General features: G+C 49.8%; 1 protein-coding gene across 4 annotated transcripts in view; it reads right to left on the bottom strand.

Moving 5' to 3' along the window:
• PTPRA (protein tyrosine phosphatase receptor type A) overlaps positions 1–25,562 on the bottom strand; it is a 191,860-nt gene that overhangs the window by 7,835 nt on the left and 158,463 nt on the right. For all 4 annotated transcript variants that reach the window (XM_090035056.1, XM_090035055.1, XM_090035057.1 and 1 more), the window contains 12 exons: positions 24,932–25,005; positions 20,419–20,555; positions 16,781–16,871; positions 16,027–16,103; positions 10,965–11,001; positions 8,919–9,016; positions 8,389–8,508; positions 7,393–7,559; positions 5,305–5,440; positions 4,027–4,176; positions 2,555–2,648; positions 1,076–1,152 (listed from right to left, as the gene is read on the bottom strand). In XM_090035056.1, the coding sequence (XP_089891182.1) occupies positions 1,076–1,152; positions 2,555–2,648; positions 4,027–4,176; positions 5,305–5,440; positions 7,393–7,559; positions 8,389–8,508; positions 8,919–9,016; positions 10,965–11,001; positions 16,027–16,103; positions 16,781–16,871; positions 20,419–20,555; positions 24,932–25,005 (1,258 nt within the window). The remainder of the gene's footprint in view (positions 1–1,075; positions 1,153–2,554; positions 2,649–4,026; positions 4,177–5,304; positions 5,441–7,392; positions 7,560–8,388; positions 8,509–8,918; positions 9,017–10,964; positions 11,002–16,026; positions 16,104–16,780; positions 16,872–20,418; positions 20,556–24,931; positions 25,006–25,562) is intronic.

Here is a 25,562-nt window from a genome sequence, read left to right as displayed (position 1 = left end):
CTAATTTTAAGGCTGATGTGACTTACTGTGGATTTTAAGGGAAAATGAAATCTCTCTGGTAATGGATGCAATCTCCAATGTGGGGAGACTCCTGCTGTTCTCCACCCCATAAGCATTCCCACTTCCAAGAGTACAAGATTCTGTTCTTCTCTTTGTTCACAGTTTGCAGCAAGGACACAAAGGTGCTTAGTCATTTGGAGCTTGTCACTCAAGCAAAGTTCAGTAGAGCCAGGAAATTGAATTCTCAACAAAATTGCCCACATCACATCAAGGGCTCTCTGACCTAGATTCACAATGAGCAAATAGAGCCAGGAGGCTGGACAGGCTGCTCACATCCTGCTGCATCTGAAACTAATGCAATCGGAGGGGTAACATGCCAGGACAAACCCAGTGTGGATGGGGGCAGTGTTCTCAGGGGGACATAAAGGACCTTTCATGGGGTCAGATCTAATCCACAGCAGGGATTGTCGCTGCTAGAGCATTGATTAGGCATTAAAGGACCTGACTTCTATGCTGCTTACTCATTCCTGGCCAGCCTGCACATGGGGGAAGACTAATGCAGGATGTCCCATGGCAGTCAAAAGGTGCATTTGTGAGTAAGAGCCGTGTACTGCTTGTTTAGAGCTAGAAATTACAACCTTGCTGTCTCATTTCTTCCTGCCTAAGAGACAGAGATAACAAGGATGACCTGCTTTGGTTGGGGCCTAGAGATCTGCGTAATACTGCACCATATTCCCTGGCCAAATGAAAAAGACTTGTAGCCCCAGTTCTGCTCCTTCATGCCTGTGTGAGGGCTAACAGCAAGGGCCAGGGAGATGGGGGTTGCTGGGTTTGTACAACCGGCGATGGAGTGCTGAAGGTCATGAGATGGCATATGGAGAGGACAGCGTGGATGCTCACTCCATTCCTGGCTGCACCCTACCTCTTCTGAGGACAAACAATGGCCCCCATCATCCCGGCACTTCCCACCACCACTGTTCACCAGCAAAGGAAGCAGGACTGCTAAACCCCAGACAACTGTCTGGATGCAGGGTTATTGAGCATAGGCCATGGGTGGTCAGGACATGGAACTCACATCGATGAAGGAAGCATTCACGTAATCCGTGTTCTCCTCGCCTCTCTTCACTGGAATGATCACTCGGTTAAATTCATCTACAAAGGAAGACAGGAACACAGGTTGGCCTTCTGGACAACGCTCACGGATAGCAGGTGCTCTCTATCTGAGCATGAGCCTGACTGCTAAGGCAGCCCCAGGGGGGCCATCCCACAGGCCCACCAGGCAGCAGAGGGAAATGAAGAAAGTGCGCCCAGTGGCCAGGGATGAGACCAGGGTTTGATCTCCTACTCTGCCACGCATTTCCTGTGTAACCTCAGGTAAGTCTCTCAAGTCTCTTTGTGCCTCAGTTCCCCAGGCACTATAGGTGAGCAATACAGGCACTACCCTGTCCCAGACAGCTCAGTGTGGAGCAGAGCATCCTGTGCTGCAGGGCACAGGCCCTCTGTCCCCAGGGTGGGCTGCTGTGTTACACTGCGCTGTCCTTTGTCTCCTTAGTCTGTGTGCTATTGCTTAGCTTCTCAAGTCACCACAGTGGCAGAGCTGGTCCTCATGGGTCTGGATTCAGCTGAGCACACCTTCCCAGGGGGCACGTGATGGGAATACCCAAAACAGAAAGGATCAGAAAGGGCTCAGAGACCTCAGGCAGAGGAGCCAGGGGAACAAGCACCCAGGGGGAGGGAGGATGGGAGCAGGCCAGCTAGAGCCAGGCCCAAGCCCTGGAGCTGGGATGCCAGCCAGGAGTGCTGCTGCTCCAGCCAGTCCTCCAATTCACTTCAGGATCTGCCTCAAACCCACCTCATTTGTTCTCAGGGGCTAAGTAAAGACAGTCAAAAAATGTGAGGCTGAATTGATTCAATCTTCACAGGTTACCCTAAACTGCATAGATTGAACCAGTAAGCCAGGGAACAGACAGTCACTTTTGATTCTTGGAAAGCAGCTACATGCCTGCAGTGGCCCAGGGCAGAAGCCACCGCCCTGCTCTGCCGGGGCAGACAGCTTGAGCCAAGGCTAGCCCACCCAAGGGGGGTTGGCAGAGGAGGTACAATGTATCCTGGGATGCTGGGGGACTCTGAGTTAACTTGAATCTAGAGGGGATCTGGGACAGAAGTTCAATAAACTAATTTAACCTGAATCAGTTAAGTCTGATACTGTATCCATCCAGGTTTATCTTTATCTAGTTTTGGCCATTGTGGAAGTGGCTTATGTGTATTGAACTTCTGTTGTGTTACAGATTCGAACTGGTTTCTGATCACTTAAACCAGTTTATGCATAGTTTCTGTCCCTAACCAGAAGCTCCAGTCCACCCCATTGGCTCCCCACATCTCTGCTCCCTGAATGTACTATAGGTCCACTCTGTGTCCACCATCCCACCCTGTTATGATCCCTTCAGCAGCTCCGGGACAAGCTCCCATTCACCACAAAGACCAGCCTTTCATATTCTCTCAAGCCCCAGCCCAGCGTGTCCTGGTCCTGGGCCAGGAGGCAGAAGCAACTCACATGGAATTATTTGAAGCACCCTGTTCTTCTTCATGTTGGCTGGCAAGTTGCCTGTTCTCATCTTGTCGTTCTGGATCTTGATTGAAGTTAGTTTCTGTGGGAACAAAGATAGGCCCAAACTAATGGCTTCTGGTAGGGCCAAAAGCAGGCACAAGGATAATGAGCTACGTGCCCTGGACTGAGCCAGGTGGCCCACAGAGATGTACTCCAGCTACAGGCAGGAGCGTAGGCATCCAGAAGCATTATTCTAAGCCATCTTCTCCTCCTTTTGGAATGCAGGGGGTGTGGAAAAATCACACTCACTTGCCCCCACAAAGCTAAATCTGGATACAGACCATGGTGATGAGTGGTAGCGGCGGGATAAACTGGTAGCCATGGGGGTTAATGTAGCTGTCACTCACCTGCCACCTGTAAAACATCTCCCCAGTGGGGCTCCATACCCCTGCCCCTAAATTCCTGGCCCTTCCAGGGGCCCCTTGGCCAGATGTTTAACAGTCCTAGCTTACATGAAGTGTTATGAGTCCCCCTTAGATTATCACTGTCTGCTTCGCACTCAGTTGTGCGTGTCCTCCCATGCAAAGGAGCCATCAGAGCTACAATCACTTCCCTAAAAAGGGTCAGGAGATCTGGAGTGACAGATCCACAAAGGATTTCTGTGTGACCAGTTACTTCCTTGCTCTGTGCCTCAGTTTCCCATCCGTAAGGCAGAGATGGCACCAATGTTTGCAAGACTCAGGGCAAGGACAGACTAACACACACCCAGTGCGACTTGCACTGGTTTAGTATGCCAATGGGAATTGCGCTGGGATGAGGAAAAGCCAAACGCTCTGCCCTCCTGGGCTAGTTCACACTGTATGTAGTTAGTACTGGGCCAATTCCCTCACTCTGCCAACTCCATCTCCCACAGCCAAGCTGTTTTTCTGGGAATCCCATGTGGAAAGGTATGAGGGGCTTGTGCTGAGAACCAGGGAAGGTTTTGGCCTTGGTAGAAACTCGCTGCCATCAGGAGTTTCAGTCCACGCAGGGTTTGTGTGCACTATGTTGTCTGAGAGACGCCATGGGGACACTTCCAAACGCATCCCACTTTTTCCAAAGCTTTTGGCTTGGCCCCACCCATCAGTCTCTGCCTAAACCAGAAAACCAGCTGGATCCTGGGAGTCATGAGACAATGAGACAGATCACTACAAACAAGCTCCATGGAAAAGCAGCTTGCAGGCAAGGGACCTGGAGGCGAAGCGCTCCAAGGACTTTCATTACAAAGGCACAGATCCCTCAGCCTCCTAATGCCACAAGAGGGTTGTTGCATTTACAAAGGGCTGCCTGGTGTTTTGCCCAGTCTTGCCCTCTATCTCCCTTGAGATCCTGCTGGCCCTAGGCAGGCTTTGATGCAGCAGTCACTACAGCAGTCACTAACCACTGCCCCGTTCTCCCCTCCGAAGGGTGCCATGGCACTCTGGTTCTGACTCACCCACCTTGAACTCTTCCTCCAGTCCATTGCTGCTGGTCCCTGGCACTTTGTTGTAGATTTTCTGGAGGTGGATCTCCAGTGAGGTCACTTCCAGCTCTGTGTCCCCATACAGGTAGTGCTCCAGAAGTGCTTGGTATATAAACACATACTGCATCTGGAAGGGATGGGGGTCAGATTAAGTGCCCTCAAGAACACACGGTGCCAACCCAGGCCAGTTTCCAATGTCAGCACCACCAGCACCACCACCCAGCAAACTGGCTATGCCTGGGCCCAGTCCTTCTCTATAAAAGTCAATGGGAGTTTGCCCTGATCAGAGAGGAGTCCCACTATCAGGTTCCCACTGGGAAGTACAGAGCAAGGTCATCATCTGAGAGATGTACAGATGCTCAGACAACAGCTCATGGGGAAAGGGAGGGAGAACAAGGGCTGGCCTGATGCACATGACCAGCAAAGCGTGGCTAAGAGAAGTTCATTATTTTCAGACTGATGGGGTCAAAAGAAGGGAAGACTCAACCAGGAGAGTTGGGGCCAGGAATTAGCTGGTGTTGGAGACTATTTCTGCTCTGCCACTGGCTCACTGTGTAACCTTGGGCAACTCATGTCACAGAACCATAGAGAAGTTGGGCTGAAAGGGACCTCCAAAGGTCATCTAGGTCAACCCCCTGCCTGAGACAGGATCAGCCCTATCCAAACCATCCTAGACAAATCCACTGTCTAACCTCTCAGCAAAACTACACAGTTGCCCCTGACACAACCATGAGACATAATACCCAAACCTGCCACAGATAAAGCAGGGGGACAATATCAGCCAGTGTTCTGCTGCTGCAAGGCTTGTTAAAATATGCCTGAAAGATCCCAAGCATAAGGCCACCCTCAACACACACAGAGGAAGGCAAAAACCCCCACAGTCCATACCAGTCTAACCATGGATAAAATTTTACCAGGGGTAAAACTCCTTCCTGACCCCAAAAATAGTGATTGATCTGACCTGAGCAGAGAAGCAAGACCCTTTAGCCAGAAATCTCTAGCTTTACGTCCTAATAGGAGCAGTGGCACAGTCCAGTCACAATCCCCAGCCTTGGCTGCCTCTGAAGGAGGCAAAACAAGTCATGTCCCATGATGGCACCTAAGTGACCCAATCTGTAAAATGGGGACAGTGCTTCCCACTCCTGATGGGGCTAGGTTTGATGAGCAGCAGTCTGCCCAGTGCTTGGAGCATGGGCAGCATCAAATGCTCAGTGCTGTCAGGAAGGCCCTACCAGGTCCAGCATGCTGAACTTACATCTGTCTGTACCATCTGGCAGCGTTGTGCCCGAATCCGGCTCACGAAGCCGTACACGTCCACCTTCCTCTCCGCATGCATCATGTCCAGCATGGCGTCGATGACTATGAAAGTGCCTGTGCGTCCCACCCCAGCACTGCATCAAGAGGAGCAAACAGTTAGCACAGCACCTGGGTAGAATCCCTATCCACAGCATCAGGCCTGCAGCGGAGGGGGCAGAGCTAAGGGGCTACAGCCAGGCAGTGAAATGGATGGGAAACTCAATTCACTCCAGACAGGATAGCAAAGGGGCTCTTACCCTGCCAGAAGAGGGACCATTCTCAGTTCACAGGACACAGCAGAGATGCACAGACCTTTCCAGGCTCCAGCAGCAGAGCAGGTAAGGTTGCATGCTGGGGTAACCCAGAATGAAGCCCTGGAGCCGGTTACAACTAGCAGCCAAAGTGCTGCCTGGAGTTGTCCCCCTAACTCCCCTGTGGCACACAGGTGTGACCAGCCCTGTGACACACCAGCTCTTTTGCTCCTCTGGACTCTGGCATGTTATCGATGATACTGAACTCAGTCATCAAGCAGCACGTGAGGGGGACAAGGGCTTGACCAGGGATCAGAAGGATGGGAACTTTCCTCTGGAAGTTTGTGCACAGCTGGAGAGGCTCAGGCTGAAGTCAACCAGCTGTTCTGAGGTGGGCAGCTTAAAAGAGTCTCCAGGGTCCAGCCCTCATGGGGAACCTCAGAACTCACTCCACGCTGCAGGGTGTGGGGCCTTTCTGCACACGGTGCTGTCTGTCATGCAAGAGGGATTTGCCCAGCGTTCTCTGATCCTCCCTGTTACACTCACAGCCATGCTCCACCCTAGAGGTGACTGCATGCCAGTTCTTCACAGTCCATACAGAATATGCCAGGTTTCTCAAACTTCACAGTCACAGCACCCTCCACAACTTTTCTTTGAAGGTGGCGGTACCCCCGGTTGAGAAACATGGCTCTGCTGCCTCAACTTACCTCAGTGCTTCTCAACCAGGTGTTGCAGCCAAGTAAAACTGCCCCACACGCCTCCTGCATCAACAGACTGGGAAGGGCCATGGCACGTGTGTGCTCTCCTGCCTTGTTAGGACTCTAATAATTAAAGCAGTAAGGACAGCTGGCTTGTGCTGCCGCCCTTCCTGTCCAACCCTGCACGGCATCTCCAAGATACCCCAGTTGAGAACCACTGGTATACATGAAGGATAAAAGGGGCTACAGAAGTGTACAGACATTACAGGCAGCACGCTTAGTGGTTGGAACAGGGGAACGCGAGTCAGGACAACTCCGTTCTATCACGGCCGCGGCCCCAAGACCCTTAGAAAGTCCAGCTGCTGCGCCCTGGTTGGGTCCATCTCCAAGGTTAGGCAAGGAGCAAATAACCCATGGGGGATATGACTGACAGCAAGCTGTGCATCCTCTGCTTTGGGGAAGCTACCAAATGCATCCCCATGATTATTTTGGGTGCAGAGGGAACCTGGAGTTCCCTGGTGTGTCTGGGACTCCAATCCACAAAGGCTTAAGGTGTTAAAGCCAAAGCATCACTCCCACGTTGCTGGAAAGCTATAGCTCTTGGTAGGTGAAAGGTGATGCTGCCTCCCAGCGGCTGAGCCCTCACAGTGTCCAAGGGGAGCTGTCATAATTAAGCAGCTATGTTCTCCAGTTCATTTGCAAAGTGGATTAAAGCCAAACCAGCCCAGGACCACTCTGGTTCTGAGCAACCGTGCCCACACAGAGCTTGAGGGAGTTCACCTATGCCACTTTAAAAGTGAATTTGGATTAAGTGTCCTGAGTGGCCCTGTGTAAATGAGGCTGTGAATCAGTTAATGGGATCATAGGACAGTCAGGCTGGCAGGGACCTCACAAGGCCATCTAGTCCAGCCACTTGCTCAAGACAGGATTAGCCCTGCTTAACCCACCCCAGCCAAATGCCTGTCAAGTGCCTGATAGACAGGTTCCCCTCTGCCAGCCCCTGGCCATCAACAGATAAAACTGGCTTTCCAGATCGCCCCAAGAGTCAGGAGGGGGGTAGGTGGGGAGGAGCTCTGAGAGGCCAAGCCCCACACTGACCTGCAGTGTACAACGATCGCCCCTGCATACTGGGGGTTACATGTCTTCACCTTCTTCAAGAACTTCAGCATCCCAATGGGAGTGAAAGGGACCCCAAAGTCCGGCCAACTGGTGAAGTGGAACTGAGTCACCAGGCGCTGTGGCTTTTTGTTTGTGACATCGCCAACCTAGAGAAGAAGCAAATACAGTGACTCCTGTCAGACCAGCTGCTGGAAGCTAACCTGCGTTGAATCAATGGAACAGGGGCACTACCCACCAGCTGAAGCAGTGCTCCCTGGTGCTGGAGGCAGAGGCCGTGGGCAGATGCACCCCTGCCACAACCCCTTTTTGAAACCTACAACTGTCCTTCAGTGCATTCCCAAAAAGGAGGTGCTGAGACACCAAACCCAGCCACAGGGCCCCAGACCAGGCAGGCATTCCTTTGACTCCTACCCTAGAACTGTCCCATGAACTTCAAGCTGAACCCAAACCCCAAATCTGCCAGTTTTCACGCAGAGGCACCTTGAAGACAAAGTGACCCTGTACTCTCCAAAGCAGCCTGGGTTCACTCAGCAGGTTTCACTGCTCCACTTCCACAAGTCCTAGTGCTATCCTCTCCCCTAGCTGTGAAGGGGAGGAAGGAAAACTCAGGGAGGAGGATCCAGGTACACATGGGATTGGAGTACACCAGTGGTAAGGGCCCATGCCCATTTTATTGAGCAAAACCGGTCCATATAATGACATGGCCGGGTCCTTTGCCGCAGTAAATCATTTAGAAGAGGCAGAGTCCAGTAGAGATGAGTTATGGTAAAGTGGCAATAAGGACTGATGGCACTGCCACTCCCAGGTGCCATTAGTAATGCAGCAGTAGCATAGCCCTGTGATCGCAGAGTAAGAGTATTCAAGCATCATGATATCTGGAGCTTCCCAATGAATCAGACGATTCCACCCCTCCCACTTCTCTCAGGACTAGAGGGGAGCTAGGAGACACAGAGGGCAGTAACCGACCCATCGTACCTGCTGAATGCAGAACTTCCGTACTGTGTAATCAACCAAGACAGTCACATCCTCCACAGACACCCGGATGTTTCCATATGTCCAGCAGCCCTGATCTGGCCAGTACTGAGCACATTTACACTGGAGAGAAATGACACAAAGGCAAGGGTCAGCGCTTAGAGACCACAGAACAGCCTGCTAAAAGGAAGTCCTGGCCCCCAGGCTTGATCTCACAGAAGTCAGGGGGAAGGAGGCTGGCAGCTTCAACAGAGATAGCTCAGCCCTGACTTCCTTACCCTTGGGCATGGGTTTACACCCAGACCATGCTTTGGGAAGTCTACAGAAGCTCATGTGCCCATCACCATGGGTAACCCAGGATAACCCACTTGACTTTGTCCCTCTTCAGGTGGGTCTCATATAAGCTCATGTGTTTAGATGCAGGCATCTCAGGCACTCTGGGATCTATTGCACAGGCGAGCCTGCTAGGGGCCTGGCTTCACCCACGTGAAATAGTAGTTTCTTCACCGTGTGAGCCCCACTCTGACACTCACTTCCTTTCTCTCTTTCAGGTTTGTCACCATGACGATTGTTGCTGTGTTTTGCTCCCAAATCATTCTCCAGAAATCATTCACGGTTTCTTCTTTTGGTCCTAAAACAGAAAAGAGCAGGTGATTAAAAAGCACTCAAGGCAGAGGCGCAGCCCACTGTTAGCAACTCCATACAAGGCAGGCAGAAGGCAGAGCACGCTAGCACCTTAGGGCATTTGTGCATGTGCTTGTGCTGCAGCACCAGGAGTTTTTAAAAGCACCCGGCATTGCGATGCATACATCTGTATAAATGGCAAAATGTGCGTCAGCGCTGAGAAAATGTCGGCAGTGCGCTTTTGAACTAAAACACATCCAAGTTGTTTTAGTTCAAAAGCACGCCACTGCCATTTTCTACATGCATTTCACCATTTTTACAACTGCATGTGATGCAGCAGTGTGCGCCAGCTCACGTGCAGAACAGACTTGACTAATCATGCCTGACCTCCAGTACGTCACAGCACAAAAATGTATGTGTATAAACGCCCTTAGAGACTAACTAGTTTGGAGAGGCATTAACTTCAGCAGCTGCAACTGGACTGGCAGAAAGCAGGGGGAATTTAAATACAAAGAAAGGGTGGGGACAGGGGAATGTGGGCTGAATAGGTCAACAGGTATAAACAAGGCAATTAACCCACGGAGAGCACAGAGCTATAAAAGCTAGGCCATGTAAATGGGATAAGAATCCATAATCTTTTCCAAGACCATACTTAGCACAATGCAATCTGTGGATGAAGCTCCATCAAAGATTTTTTGCTTGTTGCCAGCAGATGGCAATAGCAGGCTCCCTTTGGCTCGCCTGGGTACATTTGACTTCGGCCATCACAAGGAATGAACAAGCACATAACATATCTGGGTTTTTAAAAGCAGATTTTATGTCATGTGATAAAAGTAGTCAAAATCCAAGCTGGGTGTGAAGGAGGAAAGTGAGGTACAGAGTAAAGAAATGACTTGCCCAAATTCACACAGGGAGATCAGGGCAGCACAACAGACCCAGTGTTGGTCCTCCTTCAATGTGCTGCTTGTTGGGGTTAATTATTTTCTGCCCCCAGCCCAGTGGCTGGGCTGCACCTACGCATCCAGCCCCAGCCGCCCTGGTGAGGGTGGGCTGAGGAACTGCACTTCAGCCACCTGGGCTGGTTGCACGATCGGTTCTGTCCTCAAGGATGTTAACACTGGAAAGCTGCTCCAAGTTACATCAGCTGCCAGTGGCCCACAGGCTTGTTAGAGCAGCTGAGGATCACTGGGTTGCAGAGAGATGGTGGCGGCAGCAGTGGGTCACTCCATGCCAACACCAATGAGATGGTCATGCTACACAACTGTTAATGCCATACACAATGCAATGCTATGCCCCCAGTCTCAAGGGGGCATAGCAGGTACAGAAGTCCTGCTTCAGACTAGGTTTGGCAGTACTCAAGGTACTTGGTCTCTCTATTATTATGCAGCAGTCCTGTCTCTTGTCATCATGGGAAACCTCTCCACAGTGAAGGCTGTAGCTAAGATCCTGTCTGCTGGCACACCACCACACTGTCTGACTGTGCTCCATCAGGCCCGGCTGCCCTGAAGCTGCCTCCGTGTCAGCAGGCTTCCCAGCTTTTATGATGAGGTTTTATTCCGATACACTGCTTGCAATGTTTGCAGGAAGGAGAACAGGGCTCTATGACTCTCAACAGCCCTGCCAGGACTGGGGGCCAGTTGTAAGGATGGATGATCTTTGTGCTTTGGGGTGCAAGTGGAGCATCCATTGAGACGAGGCAGGGACTCCCTGGAGCGCCTCGCCATGACCTAATATTTCAGAGGCAGGTACCTGGAGTTCTGCCTCTCTGCTACACCCAGCACAGGGCACTTGGAAAGCCCTATAATCTGTCCCTTACGTTCCCTCTCTGGTGACCCAGAGGACAGGCCCAGGGCAGATGAGCTGCAAGTCACATTTCACAGTCCCACAGATGAGGAAAGGACCCCCCAGCCTAATGTTCTCTGGACACAATGACTAGAGTAGTTGATTGGTTGTACCTTGTGCAGCTATGAACTTGTTTTTTTCTTGGTACCCCTGGAAAAAAAGAGAGAGGAGAAAATAAGTCACTGATTGAAAGAGCAGCATGCCTCCAAGGCAAGCCATCTGCACTGCAGCCTCCTCTCTCAGCAGCACAGCATCATGTATTCAGCAGGCCCCCGACTTCCCTCACACTGCTTTTGGAGGTCACACAGTCTGGCCCCTGCAAGCTGGCCATACCCACACAAGGAAGTGCATTAGTGCCATGCTGTAGTCTCAGCTCCCAGAGCTGAGGCAAGTCTCAGCCATATGGCACTGAATGGCCCTGGTGCCCTTCAGTTGTTTCTCCACCTGTCATTGCTGCGAGCTGTGAAAAAGATGCCATTGTGTTGCAGCTGATAGAAGGCTGTAATTTCTGGCCACGTGCAGAGATCCATATTTAAAATGCAGCAACTTTCATCTTGAAGGATCCCACAGCACCTCCCAAACTCTCTCTTCCAACTCTAGTCCCTGTTAATCCTCTGCAAAACACCCAGGGTCCATGCAGCTTGACAAATTATGTAAAAAAAGTGACCCAATATCCCCCAGCAGATGACACTCTGTATGCTGCAGCCCCACAGACAGCGACCTCTGATAGCCTTTCTGAGTACCTGGACTTAGCAGGAGGAAGTGCCGTGTTACTACATGTTGCTGGCTGCATTTCCAGCAGACAGAGAATAGAGGGTCTCTTTATAAACCTTGCTCCATGCCCAGGCAAACGCACTAGGAACATAAGAGGGGAGAGCCTCTCTGACCTAAGTTGTAGTCATTATTAGTAATCTCTCAATTCAAGGATGATCTCTCCCACAGCTCACTGACGGCTCTTGAGGTGACTTAAGAGTCCATTCCTTGAGCCACAGACCCATCTGCAGAAGTTGCAGATCTTCCCGCAGGGGAGAGTAGCTGTAGGCTAGAATTTCTCTCCTTTTCCTTCCTCCATTCTTTTCTCTGCTTTGAGGGCAAGACACTTTACCCTGAAACGGGCTGCTGCTTGATCGAAGTTGCAGCACCACTGGAGTTGGTCAACAGCCAGTTCCCTCCCAGCTCTTGATATTGGTATCCGTTCTCTTGAGGTGCACCTTCAGTGGGTCCTTGCAGTATTTCCTCTGCCCATGAGATCTCAGGCTGTTACTAAGCCAGGAGGAAAGCACTTTTTTCGGGAGACAAGACTAGGGTATCCACACATAGCATCCAGTCCAGTGAAGTTGGTGCATGACTCAATGCTGGTAACACTGGCTTCAGCAAGAATGCCGGAGTTTGCGTAGCGATCTTCCCATTTGATGTTGAGGATTTTCCAGAGATAACACTGGTGATACCTCTCCTGGCTCTTGAGATGACAATGGGAGATCAACCATGTTTCACTTCCATAGAAAAGAGTGGAGATGATGGATGCATTGTAGACCTTGGTGTCTTTCTGGAGAGTGCGATGAATAAAAACATGCCAAAGCAATTTCTCCAAGAAGGCAATTGTGCCCCAGATCCTGCACTGGATCACCTTAATCTTCACTTTCTGAGACAGGTGGCTACTGAGGTAGGAGAAGTCCTTACTACCTCCAGGGTCTTTTCCATGATGGTAATTTGGGGGTCACATTCATGGCCTGGGGCAGGCTCACAAAGCTCTTCTCGATGTTGAGGGAAAAGACCAAAGTTTGGTAGGCTTCTCCAACAAGATCCAGCACGGTTTGGAGATTTTCTACATTGTGCGCAAGGATGGCGCAGTCATCTGTGTATTGAAGGTCAAGTTCTTTGACCAAAAATGTCCCAGATTGAAGACCCCTCCACCTGTCTGGTACTCTATATCAATTCCAGAAGGAAGGCAGTCCTTAATGAGAACTAAAATGACTGTGAAAAAATGGGGAACAGAGTTGTGGAGATGACACATCCTTGCTTGACCCCAGCTCAGATGACAAATGGATCTGTCCCCAATCTGCTACACAGAATGGCCACAGGCATTTGGTCACAGAGAAGCCTCAGAACCACGATGTACTTTTCAGGACATCCAAATCTGGCTAGTACTTTGCACAAGGCTTCAGGATCAATGGAATCAAAGGCCTTAGTGATGTCAATGAAGGCCATAGACAGGTCCTGATGTTGTTCCCGATACTTCTCTTGGACTTGTTGGGCAACAAAGATCCTGTCAACCGCTCCAAAGGGTGGTCTGAAACCACAGATCACCTGGTCTGAGATTCCAGCAGGACTTCTTCAGCAAGAGGTAGAACAGATCAGGAGGATGCAGGCAAGGGTTTTCCCTGCTGTGGAAAGGAGGGTGATACCTCAATAGTTCCCACACGCAGACTTATCTCCTTTCTTGAAAACAGTCATGATGTTGGTGTTCCTCATGTCCCCAAGGATTTCTTCATTGTTCCAAATTCAATGAATAAATGTGTAATGCCTCAAAGAGCTCTCCATCTATCTTTGACAGATTCATTGTCTTTGAGGAATGTATGCATTCTACAAGTATACCACAAGCATACATCAGGATTTGGGGGAGCATCTATTCACCAAGGCCCAGGGGAAGACAAAAAATAATGGGCACAAGTTGACTGAAGATCGCTTCAGGCTAGACATATGGAAAAACATCTTTACAAGCTGAGTACCAAGGGTTTGGAACAGGCTTCCCCCAGAAATGGTAGTCATCCACCCTGGCGCTCTTCAAAAAACTCCTTGATACCCGTCTTGCTGGGATCATTTGATCCCAGCAGTCTTTCCTGCCCGCATGCAGAGGCGCTGGACCTGATGATCTGTAAGGTCCCTTCCAGCCCCGAACAACTATGAAACTATGATCACAGGAAAGTAAGACCATGGGAAGCTGGGCTGCAGATAGCCTTTGTTGCCCCCCAAAGCTATACATATCACGTTTGTCAGCATAGAGCTGGATCTCTTTGGCTTTATCTTGCCATCCTGATTTTTGATTTTTCCAGGTCTTCCTTTGAGCTTTGACTTTGAGGAGTTGATACATCTCCTCTGGTTGAGATGAGGTGTCATCTTGCCAAGCAAAATGACTTCTCTTCCAGTTAAGGAGGGCTTGGATCTCAGCTTCACTCTCACCGAAACAGTTTTGGTGTCAATGAGTGTTATTTAGCACAGGCCATACGAATAGTGGTTTTAAAACTCTTCCAGAGTTCCTCAATGTTGCCGTCATTTGTGGACAGGGCAGAGAGCTTGCCATGGAGACGCTGTTGGAGATGCTGACAGACATTCAAATCTTGAGATCTGTGGTTAAGAGTCCTTTGCATTGCTTTTGGAAAGTCAAACAGGTGCTGGCACACAGCTACTGAACTGAGCTGCTACTTTCTCCACCTGCTGCTGTCTTGCCCGCTCTCCTCCCCTCCTCATAGATCCTGAACTCTGCAGGCTCTCTTAGGTGACCTGCACTACAGGGTGGCTGAGCATAGGGCAGATCTGCTCCAGAGGAAGCCCAACCTGTGTAGTGAGCTGGGGGAACTGTCTAATTGGCCTGGAAAAGGGCCTAGAATAGAGACGCTGTCCCCAAAGGCAGCCATGCTAGCATCTGAACACCCTGCAGCTGAGCTCAAGCACTGAAGTCTGAGCACTACCTCTGCAGGCCTACAGACGCCCTCTGGACTGCAATGTTCAAAAGGGGAGCTGCTGATGACAATATATGTTTGGGGAAAGTAAAAGGGGTCTCAGATCCTGAGCACTGATCCCTCACTCCTGCACATTGTATGAACTGACACTTCGCCAAAATATGTATTCTGCACACTGCTCTGCCACTGGAGCCATTTATCATTATTAACTGATTGTGCTAGGTGCTGTACACAGACACTGAAAGAAACACTTGCTGCCACAAGATTTGTACTAGACATGATAAAGGGAAGAATGACAAGTTTCCAATACACAGATGAGATACAGAGCCAGAACAACTTGCCAGGACGTCTACGGCACCACCACGTATTAAGCCGAGAACTTGAGCTCCAGGTACCCTAATCCCAAGAATGACAATTCTCCTTCTATCAGCATTCACCCATGCTACTGATCTTTGGGAGCAACTGGCAGACAGAACCGTCTTAATGGCTTGCTGAATGACTTTCCATTGAAAAGATTTTGTCTGGAACCAGGGCTCTGAGCCCAGTGTTCTGTCCATCTCGGAAATCAATATTTCCTTAGTGAAGGCACAGTCTTTATCCCACTCCAGTCAATAGCAGAACTCCCATCTACTCTACTAGGAGCAGAGCAGGCCCAGAATTTAATTGGTCAGCTGTGTTTGATTCAGTCCCAATATCCTGCAAGCCCACTGGATGTGCAGCTCCTGCTGGCTACAATAGGAGTTCTTTGTTACTGTTTCACATGAAGAAATGGGTTCAATCATCTAGCTGACCTCTTGCACAACTCAGGACAGGGAATTACACCCAGTCATCTCTGCACAAAGTCAGTGACATGCATCTGAGCTAAGCATATCTACCAGAGATGCATCCATCAAAGAACTAGAGAATCCATCATTTCCCGTGACAACTTGGTCCAACAGTTTATTTCCCTTTTTGTGACCAAAGTCCCATTCATCCCAAAGTAATCTCATAACGCTATCTCCCCAACACAGGGGAATGTGGCAGCTACACTTATCAGCATCCTGTAGGTTAGATGTTATCTTTTTGGGCCTATGTTTTCTCATCTGTAAAATAGAGTCATGACTAAAGTCACAAACTAGATCAGTGGCACAGCCAGAAAGAGACTACCGTAGTGCTGGCTCTGTGCTCCATACTCTAATCACCAGACTGTATTCCCTTTAACACCAGGGCAGAGCAGATCACACCTAGCTCCCACTGCTAGGCCAACCCTGCAGGACTGAAGAACAGCACAATGCTTGGCCAGTGAACTAAGCAGATGTGAATCATATACTCAGAAAGCTGGACAGCCCCAAAGGGCCAGCTCTTCACAGTCCCTTTTTCCAACTACAGTCACATTCTGGGTAAGCTACATGCACAGTGGTAAGTGTCTAGTGAAACCGGCCACTGCAGAACCATGCCCAGCAGACTGGGGTTTGCCCCAGAAACAATTAGTAACAAAGTCCAGACAGAAACTCACATTAATGAAGGAGGCGTTAATGTAATCGGAATCCGGGACCCCTTCCACGGGAGTCAGGTGAACCCTGGAATGATCATCTGGAGAAGAAGGAAAACTGGGCATTAAAACTGGGCAGCCCTATGTCGAGGTCCTCGAGGTTTGGGCATGCATAGAAGAGACTGTGTCCAAATTTAAACAGACAATGAGCTCCATGCAGAAGAGGGTTCTTCCTGCAGAGGGCATGACCTTGAATAGCTTCTCCATCCAGCTATCTTTGCTCTCTAACCCCCTAACCATGCAAGTTCACTGGGGACCTCCAGGTACATGCAGGTAAATGAGGTTTCTGGCCCTTGCCACCTGATTCCTCATCTCCACGCTTTAAAGGCCTCAAAGCGAAAAGGGGGTTCATTTTCCAGGGTCTCCTCTACCCTCTCCACAAGGGGCAACAGCAGTGATGTGAACATCTATCCAGTAGAAGCCAGCCTGAGTCCTTCCCTTTGACCTGAAGCAGCAGAAGACTCTTTCTATACATCAGCTGGGTTAAGAGGAGATGCAGCGACTTGCTAGAGGAGGGAAATCACCTGACCTCTCCTGTTGTTTTAACTCAACCCCTTGTACATGGCTTCCTGTTCCCTAGCAGCTGCCACTCCCTGGGCCTTTTGCACACCTTGCTTTGGCCATACCAGCCACACAGAGTGGAAGCGCAGCCCAGCAGCAGTGGGTGGTGCCACTGAATATGAGCCTCACTGAAGCAATGGTTAGAACAAATACCTACAGGGCAAAATGTTCACGTATCTGTTCTTCTCTTTGTTTTCCTCCTTGGAAGCAGCTTCACATGTGGCCTGGATGGGACATGCTGGCAGAGCCTGAAAGGGCAGGAAAAAAGAGATGGTAAGTAAGTACAAAGCAACTGGCTCTTCATACAGCTGGCAGCTCTACTGTACTTCACATGCTTTGTAGCTAAAGATCTCCAGACACTTTACAGGCATTAACTTAAGTAATCCCCAGAACCTCCAGGGGTAGCATCTTCTGTACTGGGAAAGAACAGGGTCCTAGGACTTACCTGATGGGACAGCTGGAAGAACTGGGAAGAGAATAGGAGTCTGGACCCCCGACCCTTACTCTAATTAGGTTATACCAGGAAGGCCAGGCAGAACAGACTATGTTCAAGTCTAAAGAGACAATGAACTGCACACTGTACACATACAACAGTGAAGGGACAAGGGGAGGCAGCCTGGGAACCACTCTGCTCTGCTGAGCCCCTGCCTGGGTCCAGCAGGAGACCTTTACCTCGAGTGTGAAATACAAGCTCCCACTATAGTCGATACTCACTGTCCTCATCCATCTCATACCAGAAGACCCAAATCAGCCCTTGGCGATGAGTTTTACAGGTCTATGATGCCCTGTTCTCTTTGGGACCTGCTCTGCAGGAGACCTGCTTTTGTCCTAAAGGTAGCATGGCTCACCCAGCTCTATTCTTATCTGGAAGTCACCTCTGAGCACAGACCACTCCACTTCAGGATGGGAATAACAAGCCCGTGTACCCCGTGGCCTTCCCCTCAAAGAGCAGTTGAGCCAAGCTGGGCCCTCCTCCCTGGGAAGCAGGGTGCCATGTTATCCAGGAGCACATGGTGGCAGCAAAGTTTCCTCCAGCACAAGCCCCGAGCCCTCAGCAGCACAGAGAGGCAAGGCTGGCAGCTCTATTCTTCATATTGCTTCTGAATGAGAAAATACCAAGTGCCACCAGTTACGCAGCAGACTGAATTAGGAAAGGAGCTGGCTGGTCCTCCCAGCTTCTGCTGGCTGCCTGGAACATTATAGGAGGGCAGGGAGTCAGCTCTGAGCATCAGAATCTGCGAGGAGCTTCTTTCATTAAAAAAAAAAATGAAAGTAGGATAGAGTTGCACCTTTTAGACTAATTAAAAGTGAAATCATCAGAACTGAGTGATCAGTAACAAGTACCAGTGGTACCAGGTCCTGGGGAACAAAGTCCTCTCTCCACAGAACCTAAGCAGTAGTGGAGCAAAGCTACCCTTATTTCCCCACCAAGTAGCCCTACCTCTGGCCTGAGGAGACCCCCATCCCAGGTTACAGGGGATCCATTCTCTGCTGCACGTACCATATTGGCCCTTCCAGGGATAACTAGAGCTAAATGTGCTGCTGTAACGCAGACTGCTCTCCAGAGTGCCTGGATGGAGGCCCATCAACTGTCCCATGCAAGCCACCGAACAGCCAACAAGAAGAGACTTGAACACAATGGGGGGAAGGGGCAGGTATTTATGCCTGAAGGGAATGGAGTGGGGCAGGGTTCCCAGCCTTGGAGACTTCACAATGCCCAGTTAGGGCTCTTTTAGTGGCTGGTTCACATAAGAGAGGAGCCTGTTTCTTCAGGGAGCTAAATAAATCATCCTCCTAGTTCTGGGGACAAAGGTTTGTGATCTGGAGACAGAAATTCTCACTGCAACCCCTCTTTCATCCCAAAAGAGCACCAACATGCAGCAGCGCTGATGCAGCAACTGCTGCTACCCTCCCTCTCAGTGAAGTGGTTTCACAACAGTAGGGAGAAGGGAAGTGTTTGGTTAAGGAGACACAGAAAGCTTAAGGCTCTTTCCAACAGTTGTGTACTGCATGTCTGTCGTGTGGGCCCCTCTGTACTCCAGGTCAAGCTGGACCAAAATTCTCCATCCTTCCCTCACCTGGCCTAAGGCTTGGGCCCTCCCTGGCTCAAGCAATTCTCCTCAGGCCCACGCTGTTTAACATCTTCATCAGCGACTTGGATAAGGGGGTGGAAAGCACGCTGGCCATGTTTGCTGATAACACTAAGATGTGGGGCGAGGTGGACAAACCTGAAGGGAGAGGGAGCCTGCAAATAGACTTAGACAGACTACAAAAGTGGGCAGATGAAAATAGGATGGGGTTCAACATAGACAAGTGCAGAGTGCTGCACCTTGGGAGAAGGAATCCACAGCATACATACAGGCTGGGGAGCTCCCCTCTTGAAAGCACAGAGGCGGAAAGGGATCTTAGAGTCACTGACTCCAAGATAAACATGAGCCCCCAATGCCAGACCGCAGCCAGCAAGGCCAGCCATACCTTGTCATGCATCCAAAGGTGCATCTCAAGCCAGTCCAGAGAGGTGATCCTCGCCCTCTATGCGACTTTGGTCAGACTGCAGTTGGAGTACTGCATCCAGTACTGGGCGCTGCACTTCAAAAGGGATGGGGCCAGCCTGGAGAGGGTTCAGAGGAGGGCCACCCGCTTGTTAAGAGGGCAGCAGGACAGGCCCTACAAGGCGAGACCGAGGGACCTGAACCTGTTCAGCTTCAGCAGGAGGAGGCTGAGGGGGGACCTGGTGGCTGCCTACAAACTCATCAGGGGAGATCAACAGCAAACAGGTAGAGCCCTTTTCTCCCCAGCACCACCTGGGGTGACAAAGACCAATGGTAATAAGCTAATGGAGAACAGGTTTAGGTTAGAGATCAGAAGGCAGTATTTTACAGTTAGGGTGGCCAAAATCTGGAACCAACTTCCCAGGGAAGTGGTCCTCGCCCCTACCTTGGGCAAATTCAAGAGGAGGTTGGATGATCACCTGTCTGGGGTCTTGTGAACCCAGCATTCATTCCTGCCTGTGGCAGGGGGTCAAGCTAGATGATCTGTTCAGGTCTCTCCTGACCCTAGCTACTATAAAACTATGAAACCTGCTGATGGAAAGTAGCTGCTGGGTAGACAGACTCACAGGCAGGGTACCCAGTCACTCAAAGGCACTTTCACCCCAAAACCTGACCTGTGATCCCCAGCCCCAAGTGTGCCATCCTCCTCAATGGGACCGTGTACAGACATTCACACCCCCAGGCTGTTCCCAGGTTATTTGTCTCCCACAGTGGCCATTTTTGCTCTGGGAGAAAAACCCTGAACTTCTGTACGCTTGTGGTTTCTACTGGGAGAACACTGCCTCTCCCAGGAGAAAATGAATGTCCATAGGTGGCTTTGGTCTTTGATTAGTATAGAAAATGCTGGGGTGAATCAGTAGTGCAAGGTACTATATAATACATCTATGCTCTGCTGTGTGTCATAAGCCCTGTACAGCTAACAGCTGTCTCAAGTGGTAGCAGCTGGAGCTGTGGACACAGAAGGATACAAGGTCTATCCCTGTTACTGCCTGACCAGGAAGCTCCTCAGTGGCCTCAAACTGTGATTACAATATTGTAACCACATGAAACACTGTCTGTTTCACAACACTACAGAGGAACGTTAGTGTGAAAGGTGAATGGTGGCCTGGTCTCACTTGGCTAGATTTGCTAGAATGAACACATTGACATAATGAACAAAACACCCCTTTTACTGTTCAGCCTGATCAGTCTCTCTGGCAGGACTGAGCCACATTTGGACAAGAGAGGATTAGTAAGCACTCACATTGAATTCCTCCCGGAAGAGCTTATTGTCGTCTGCCATTCGCCGGTTAATCTCCTCTTCCAATTTATCGACAGGCAGCGGTGGGTATTTCCTGTTGGTGCTGGGAGACCGGGCCAGCAGTGGCATGCTCTGAGGCTCTGCAAGATCACACATGCACAACACTGTTTACTTCTCCACTCACAAAGCTGGCAAACAGGTTCTTATAAGACCACCGGTTTATTTTTGACAATCTTGCCTCTCTGAGGTAGCACTGATTTAGTTTGCTCTTTCTATGTGGTCTGCTGTGCAAGGATCTCTGAGTGCTTTGCAGACATTAATGAAGTCTCTCAGTATCCCAGGGGGAGTGATCTTTGGGTATCATTCTCTTCCTTTTACAGAACGATGATGCTGGGGGCAGAGCTACATTTTCAATTTAGGATGTCATAAGTCACTTAAATTCATACTTTGCCCTTATCCATGTAGCTATGCTGATTTTACACACACACACACACCCTTTTCCTGTGCAGATTTTCTTATTCCAGTATCAGACTGACTTTTCCAAAAGGAGCCTCTTGTGCAACTATACAGGGGCACACATGGGGATTGAATCAGCACAGTTGTGCTAGTCTGCATTCATAGCTTAGTTTACACCAGTTTAACACTGACACAAAGAAGGTCTTAGATACTAAAAGGCTGATTTTCATGCTTATTGCACTACTAAAAGTTGCTAAGGTATGGCAGAGATGGGCTCTGTATGAAATCTTACATAGAATACAGAAGTGAAGCACACTCATGTCAGCTCTAATGTGCCTAAATATAGGATTAGGTGGCTAACTTCAGGTTCCCACCAGGTAAATTTTGGCCCGAAGTCACAAATCAAATCATCCACAGGGCCAGAAGAAAATCCAGGCATCTTGGTTCACAGGTATGCTCCTTAAGTCAAGCAGCAGCAGCCCTAGATTTCAGGAGGGTGGACTTCAATGAGCTAAGGAAAATAGTCGGGGAAGCACTGAGGTCCCAGAGGGGAGGGGAGCCGGGTGTCCAAGGAGAGTGGTCGCTCCTTAAGGAGATGATCCTCCAAGCCCAAAGGGAGGTAATCCCAATGAGGATCAAAGGGAGCAGGAGGGCACACAAGCCTCCATGGCTCACCAAAAGCATCCAGGAATGTCTCCTAGCTAAAAGAGAAGCGCACACCCAATGGAAAGGAGGGGACATCACCAGGGATGACTACACTGCAATTGCTAGGGGATGCAGGGGGGGGTCAGGGAGGCCAAGGCAGAGATGGAACTGGGACTAGCTTCCCAGATTAAGGACAACAAGAAGTCCTTCTTTAAATACACAGGGGGTAAAAAGAAGGTTCCGGGTAATGTGGGGCCCCTGCAGGACACGTTAGGAAATTTGGTCATCACACCAGATGACAAAGTCAACATGCTGAATGATTTCTTTGCCTCCATCTTCCTAAGCAGGGACCGGAACAGTCACCCCCCCCCCCGCTGGGCCCCCCTCAGGCCCCAGGGGAGGCACACCTGGGCCACGGGTTAGTGAGGAACTAGTTAGGGAGCTTCTGGAGGGACGGGACATATTCAAGTCAGCCGGTCCAGACAATCTCCACCCTAGAGTAATAAAGGAATTGGCCGAGGTCATTGCAGGACCCCTGGCACGGCTGTACGAGCACTCGTGGTGCTCTGGCGTGGTGCTGGAGGACTGGAAGAGGGCCAACGTGGTTCCCATCTTCAAAAAGGGGAAGAAGGAGGACCCGGGAAACTATAGGCCAGTTAGTCTTACCTCAATCCTAGGCAAGCTGTTCGAGAAAATTATTCTGGCACACATCCACGAGGGGCCAGCAGGGGATTTCATGCTTAGGGGCAACCAACACGGGTTCATCAGTGGCAGGTCCTGCCAGACCAACTTGGTGGCCTTCTATGATCAGATCACTAAATCATTAGACGCAGGGGTAGCAATGGACATCGTCTTCCTGGACTTTTGGGAGGCCTTCGACACTGTCTCTCACCCCATTCCCATTAAGAAACTGGGGGCTGTGGTGTCAACACCCACACAGTCAGATGTGTCGCCAACTGGCCGGAGGGCCGCACCACGAGAGCGGTGGTGGATGGGTCATTTTCAGCCTGGAGGGATGTGGGCAGTGGGGTTCCCCAGGGCTCGGTCCTCGGGCCCGCACTGTTCAACATCTTCATCGGTGACTTGGACGAGGGGGTAAAAAGCACCTGTTCAAATTTGCTGATGACACTAAGACATGGGGGGATGTGGGCACGCTAGAAGGGAGCAACAGGCTACAATCGGACCTAGACAGGTTACAGGGGTGGGCAGATGAGAATAGGATGGGATTCAACACCGACAAGTGCAAAGTGATGCACCTGGGGAGGAACAACCGGCACCATCCCTACAGGCTGGGGAACTCCCTTCTCATCAGGGCAGAGGCAGAAAAGGATCTTGGAGTCATCATTGACTCCAAGATGAACATGGGCCGGCAGTGTGGGGACGCGGTCAGGAAGGCCACCCGCACCTTGTCGTGCATCCACAGATGCATCTCGAGCAGGACCAGGGAGGTGATCCTCCCCCCTATGCGGCACTGGTCAGGCCTCAGCTGGAGGACTGCGTCCAGGTCTGGGCACCGCACTGCAGGAGGGATGTGGACAGCATGGAGAGGGTCCAGAGGAGGCCACTCGCATGGTCAGGGGGCAGCAGGGCAGGCCCTGTGAGGAGAGGCTACAGGACCTGAACCTGTTCAGCCTCCACAAGAGAGGGCTGAGGGGGATCTAGTGGCCTGTCACAAACTAGTCAGGGGGGATCAGCATGCACTGGGGGAGTCCCTGTTCCCCCGAGCACTGCCAGGAGTGACCAGGAATAACGGTCACAAGCTGGCAGGGGGGAGATTCAGGCTAGACATCAGGAGGCGCGACTTCACGGGCAGGGCGGCTAGGAGCTGGAACCAACTTCCAAGAGAAGTGGTGCTGGCCCCTACCCTGGGGGGCTTTAAGAGAAGGTTAGATGAACACCTTGCTGGGGTCATTTGACCCCAGTACTCTTTCCTGCCAGGGCAGGGGGTCGGACTGGATGATCTGCTCAGGGCCCTTCCAACCCTTGAAACTATGAAAAGGGACCTGCAAAGGCTTTTGAACATTTGGGCTTGTGTGTTTCTCTGTCTCAATGATGGACAAAGAAGGAGCAAAAAGACTTTTAAAGACAAGAACAGCACTTTTTTTTCTTGCTTTTACCTTCAATATCAGTAATGTCAAGTCTGACACTGGGTTTGCTGAATGACCTTACAGTTCTCATCCAGTTTTTTTCCCACACTTACTCTTAAATGGAAGTAATGGAGGGTAGTTGGATCTTTAACAAAGATGCATTTTCTCCAAAATATTCATTTCCACTGGAGTCAATCAGATTTTAGCGAAACAAAGAGCAGCTTTAAACAGTGTAACTATTAGAGATGGCGAGATATTTTTCATCGTAATGTTTTTAGGGAAAATGATTTTTCAGTTCAATTCAATAAGACATGTAAACCCAAATTTTGCAAAAAACCCTGATGTTGTCAAAATTGTTTTTGTTCAGCACCAGAATATTTAAAAATCAGTTTTTTAAAATAATTTCCACAAAAGAAATACAAAGAAAATTTTAGTTTTCCACCAAATGTTATATGGAATAAAATAGTTTTCTGATCAACTGTAGCACCAATTAATTTCCTCCCTTCCAGTTGTCCAGTTTTCAATTTACTAATTCTGATGGTGCCCTCATTCCATTAGCTCTCCAGAACTAGTAGAGTGCGAAAACCTTTTCTTTGAAATGATTTCAAGCAACTGCCCGCAAAACCATGGATCCTACAAAGAATGAGGCACACACTTTACAGGCTACAAGTCATTTGCCCGTGGGACTCTTCATAATATGTAAATTAAGCTCAAGCACAAGCAAATCAGTGCTCCCGTGACAAAAAGAGTGCATGCGAGTCAATCGTGCATGCACTTCTTTTCGAGACCAGGGCTAAGATGATATCTTGTGGCTGACAGTGAGAGTAGAAGAAGATATCCTGAGTGTGAAAAGAAACCACCTCTCTCAAACACCATTCTGAGGAGAGCTTTAAGGCAACCAGCAGTGGGGAAAAATTAGATTTGGTGTCTCATCTTCTCCCCAACTTGCCCCATGGGATATAAGGAGGGCTGGAAAGAGTGATTATCATTGGCATAAGAATTGCAATAGTGTTTACAGGACCAAACAAAATGGGAGTCTAGCACACTATGCACCATATTGGCATTCTGTTCCCTGTTGCAGACTGAGATCAAGTCGTCCCTTAACTTCCTCTGTGTTAAGCTAAACTGATTGGGTTCTCTGAATCTTTTATAACAAAGCCTGACCACTTCAATAGTAAGATCTAAATGTAAGATTTTCAGGCCTGCTTGAGCTAAAGGATAACATCTTCCCCTATTTTGCTGATTCAGTAAGCCGTCTTGTGAATCACCCACTCAGGGAGACAAAACCGCAGGTCCTCCAGGTGGTTACACCCTCAGACGAGACTCACCTGTATCATCTGTGCGGCCGTTGGACAAACGGAAGGAGTTGGAATGGCTCCCAGCTTGCTTGTATTTTTTGAATCTAAAGAAGAGTTCAGAAAATTACCACTGGAACATAAGGATCAGCCAAAATGGATTTATTTGTCGGATAAATGCCCCCAAATCTGATCTAAACTCCACAGTGATTTTTATCCCTCTCTAAAGCTTTGGCTGGGAATCTAAGTGGTTTTGAGGTCTTGTGCACAGCAGTATCCCCTCAGTCATACAGCAATTAGTTTTCTCCATCCATGGAGCTCTTATTGCAGTCACACAGGGTTTCAGTTAGGGCACCATTTGACCCAAAATTCATGACCCTCAGGTCTGGAGGAAGTAGAATGTTTCCCATTTTACAGATGGGAAAACTCAAGTACCAGGAGGTCAAGGACAGAAACTCAGTGGCAGAGCTAACAAAAGCCCCCAGGAGGGCCTGCCTCCTATGCCTCTCTCCAAAGAACTAGCTCATGTGTCCACTGATTAACAGCAGATAGTCCCCAAGGGAAGCAGGTGTCTGCTCCAGGCCACACAGTGAACCCCAAATTCAGCATTTCATCCTGTTCCTTTCCTTTAGTTGTGCACCAGCTCTCACTGTACTTTACAGCA

Source organism: Crocodylus siamensis, chromosome 2 (genome assembly GCF_052110815.1).
Source record: "Crocodylus siamensis isolate JL-2025a chromosome 2, ASM5211081v1, whole genome shotgun sequence".
In the NCBI taxonomy this organism is placed as follows: domain Eukaryota; kingdom Metazoa; phylum Chordata; order Crocodylia; family Crocodylidae; genus Crocodylus; species Crocodylus siamensis.
This window is presented reverse-complemented; position numbering and strand designations above follow the sequence as displayed.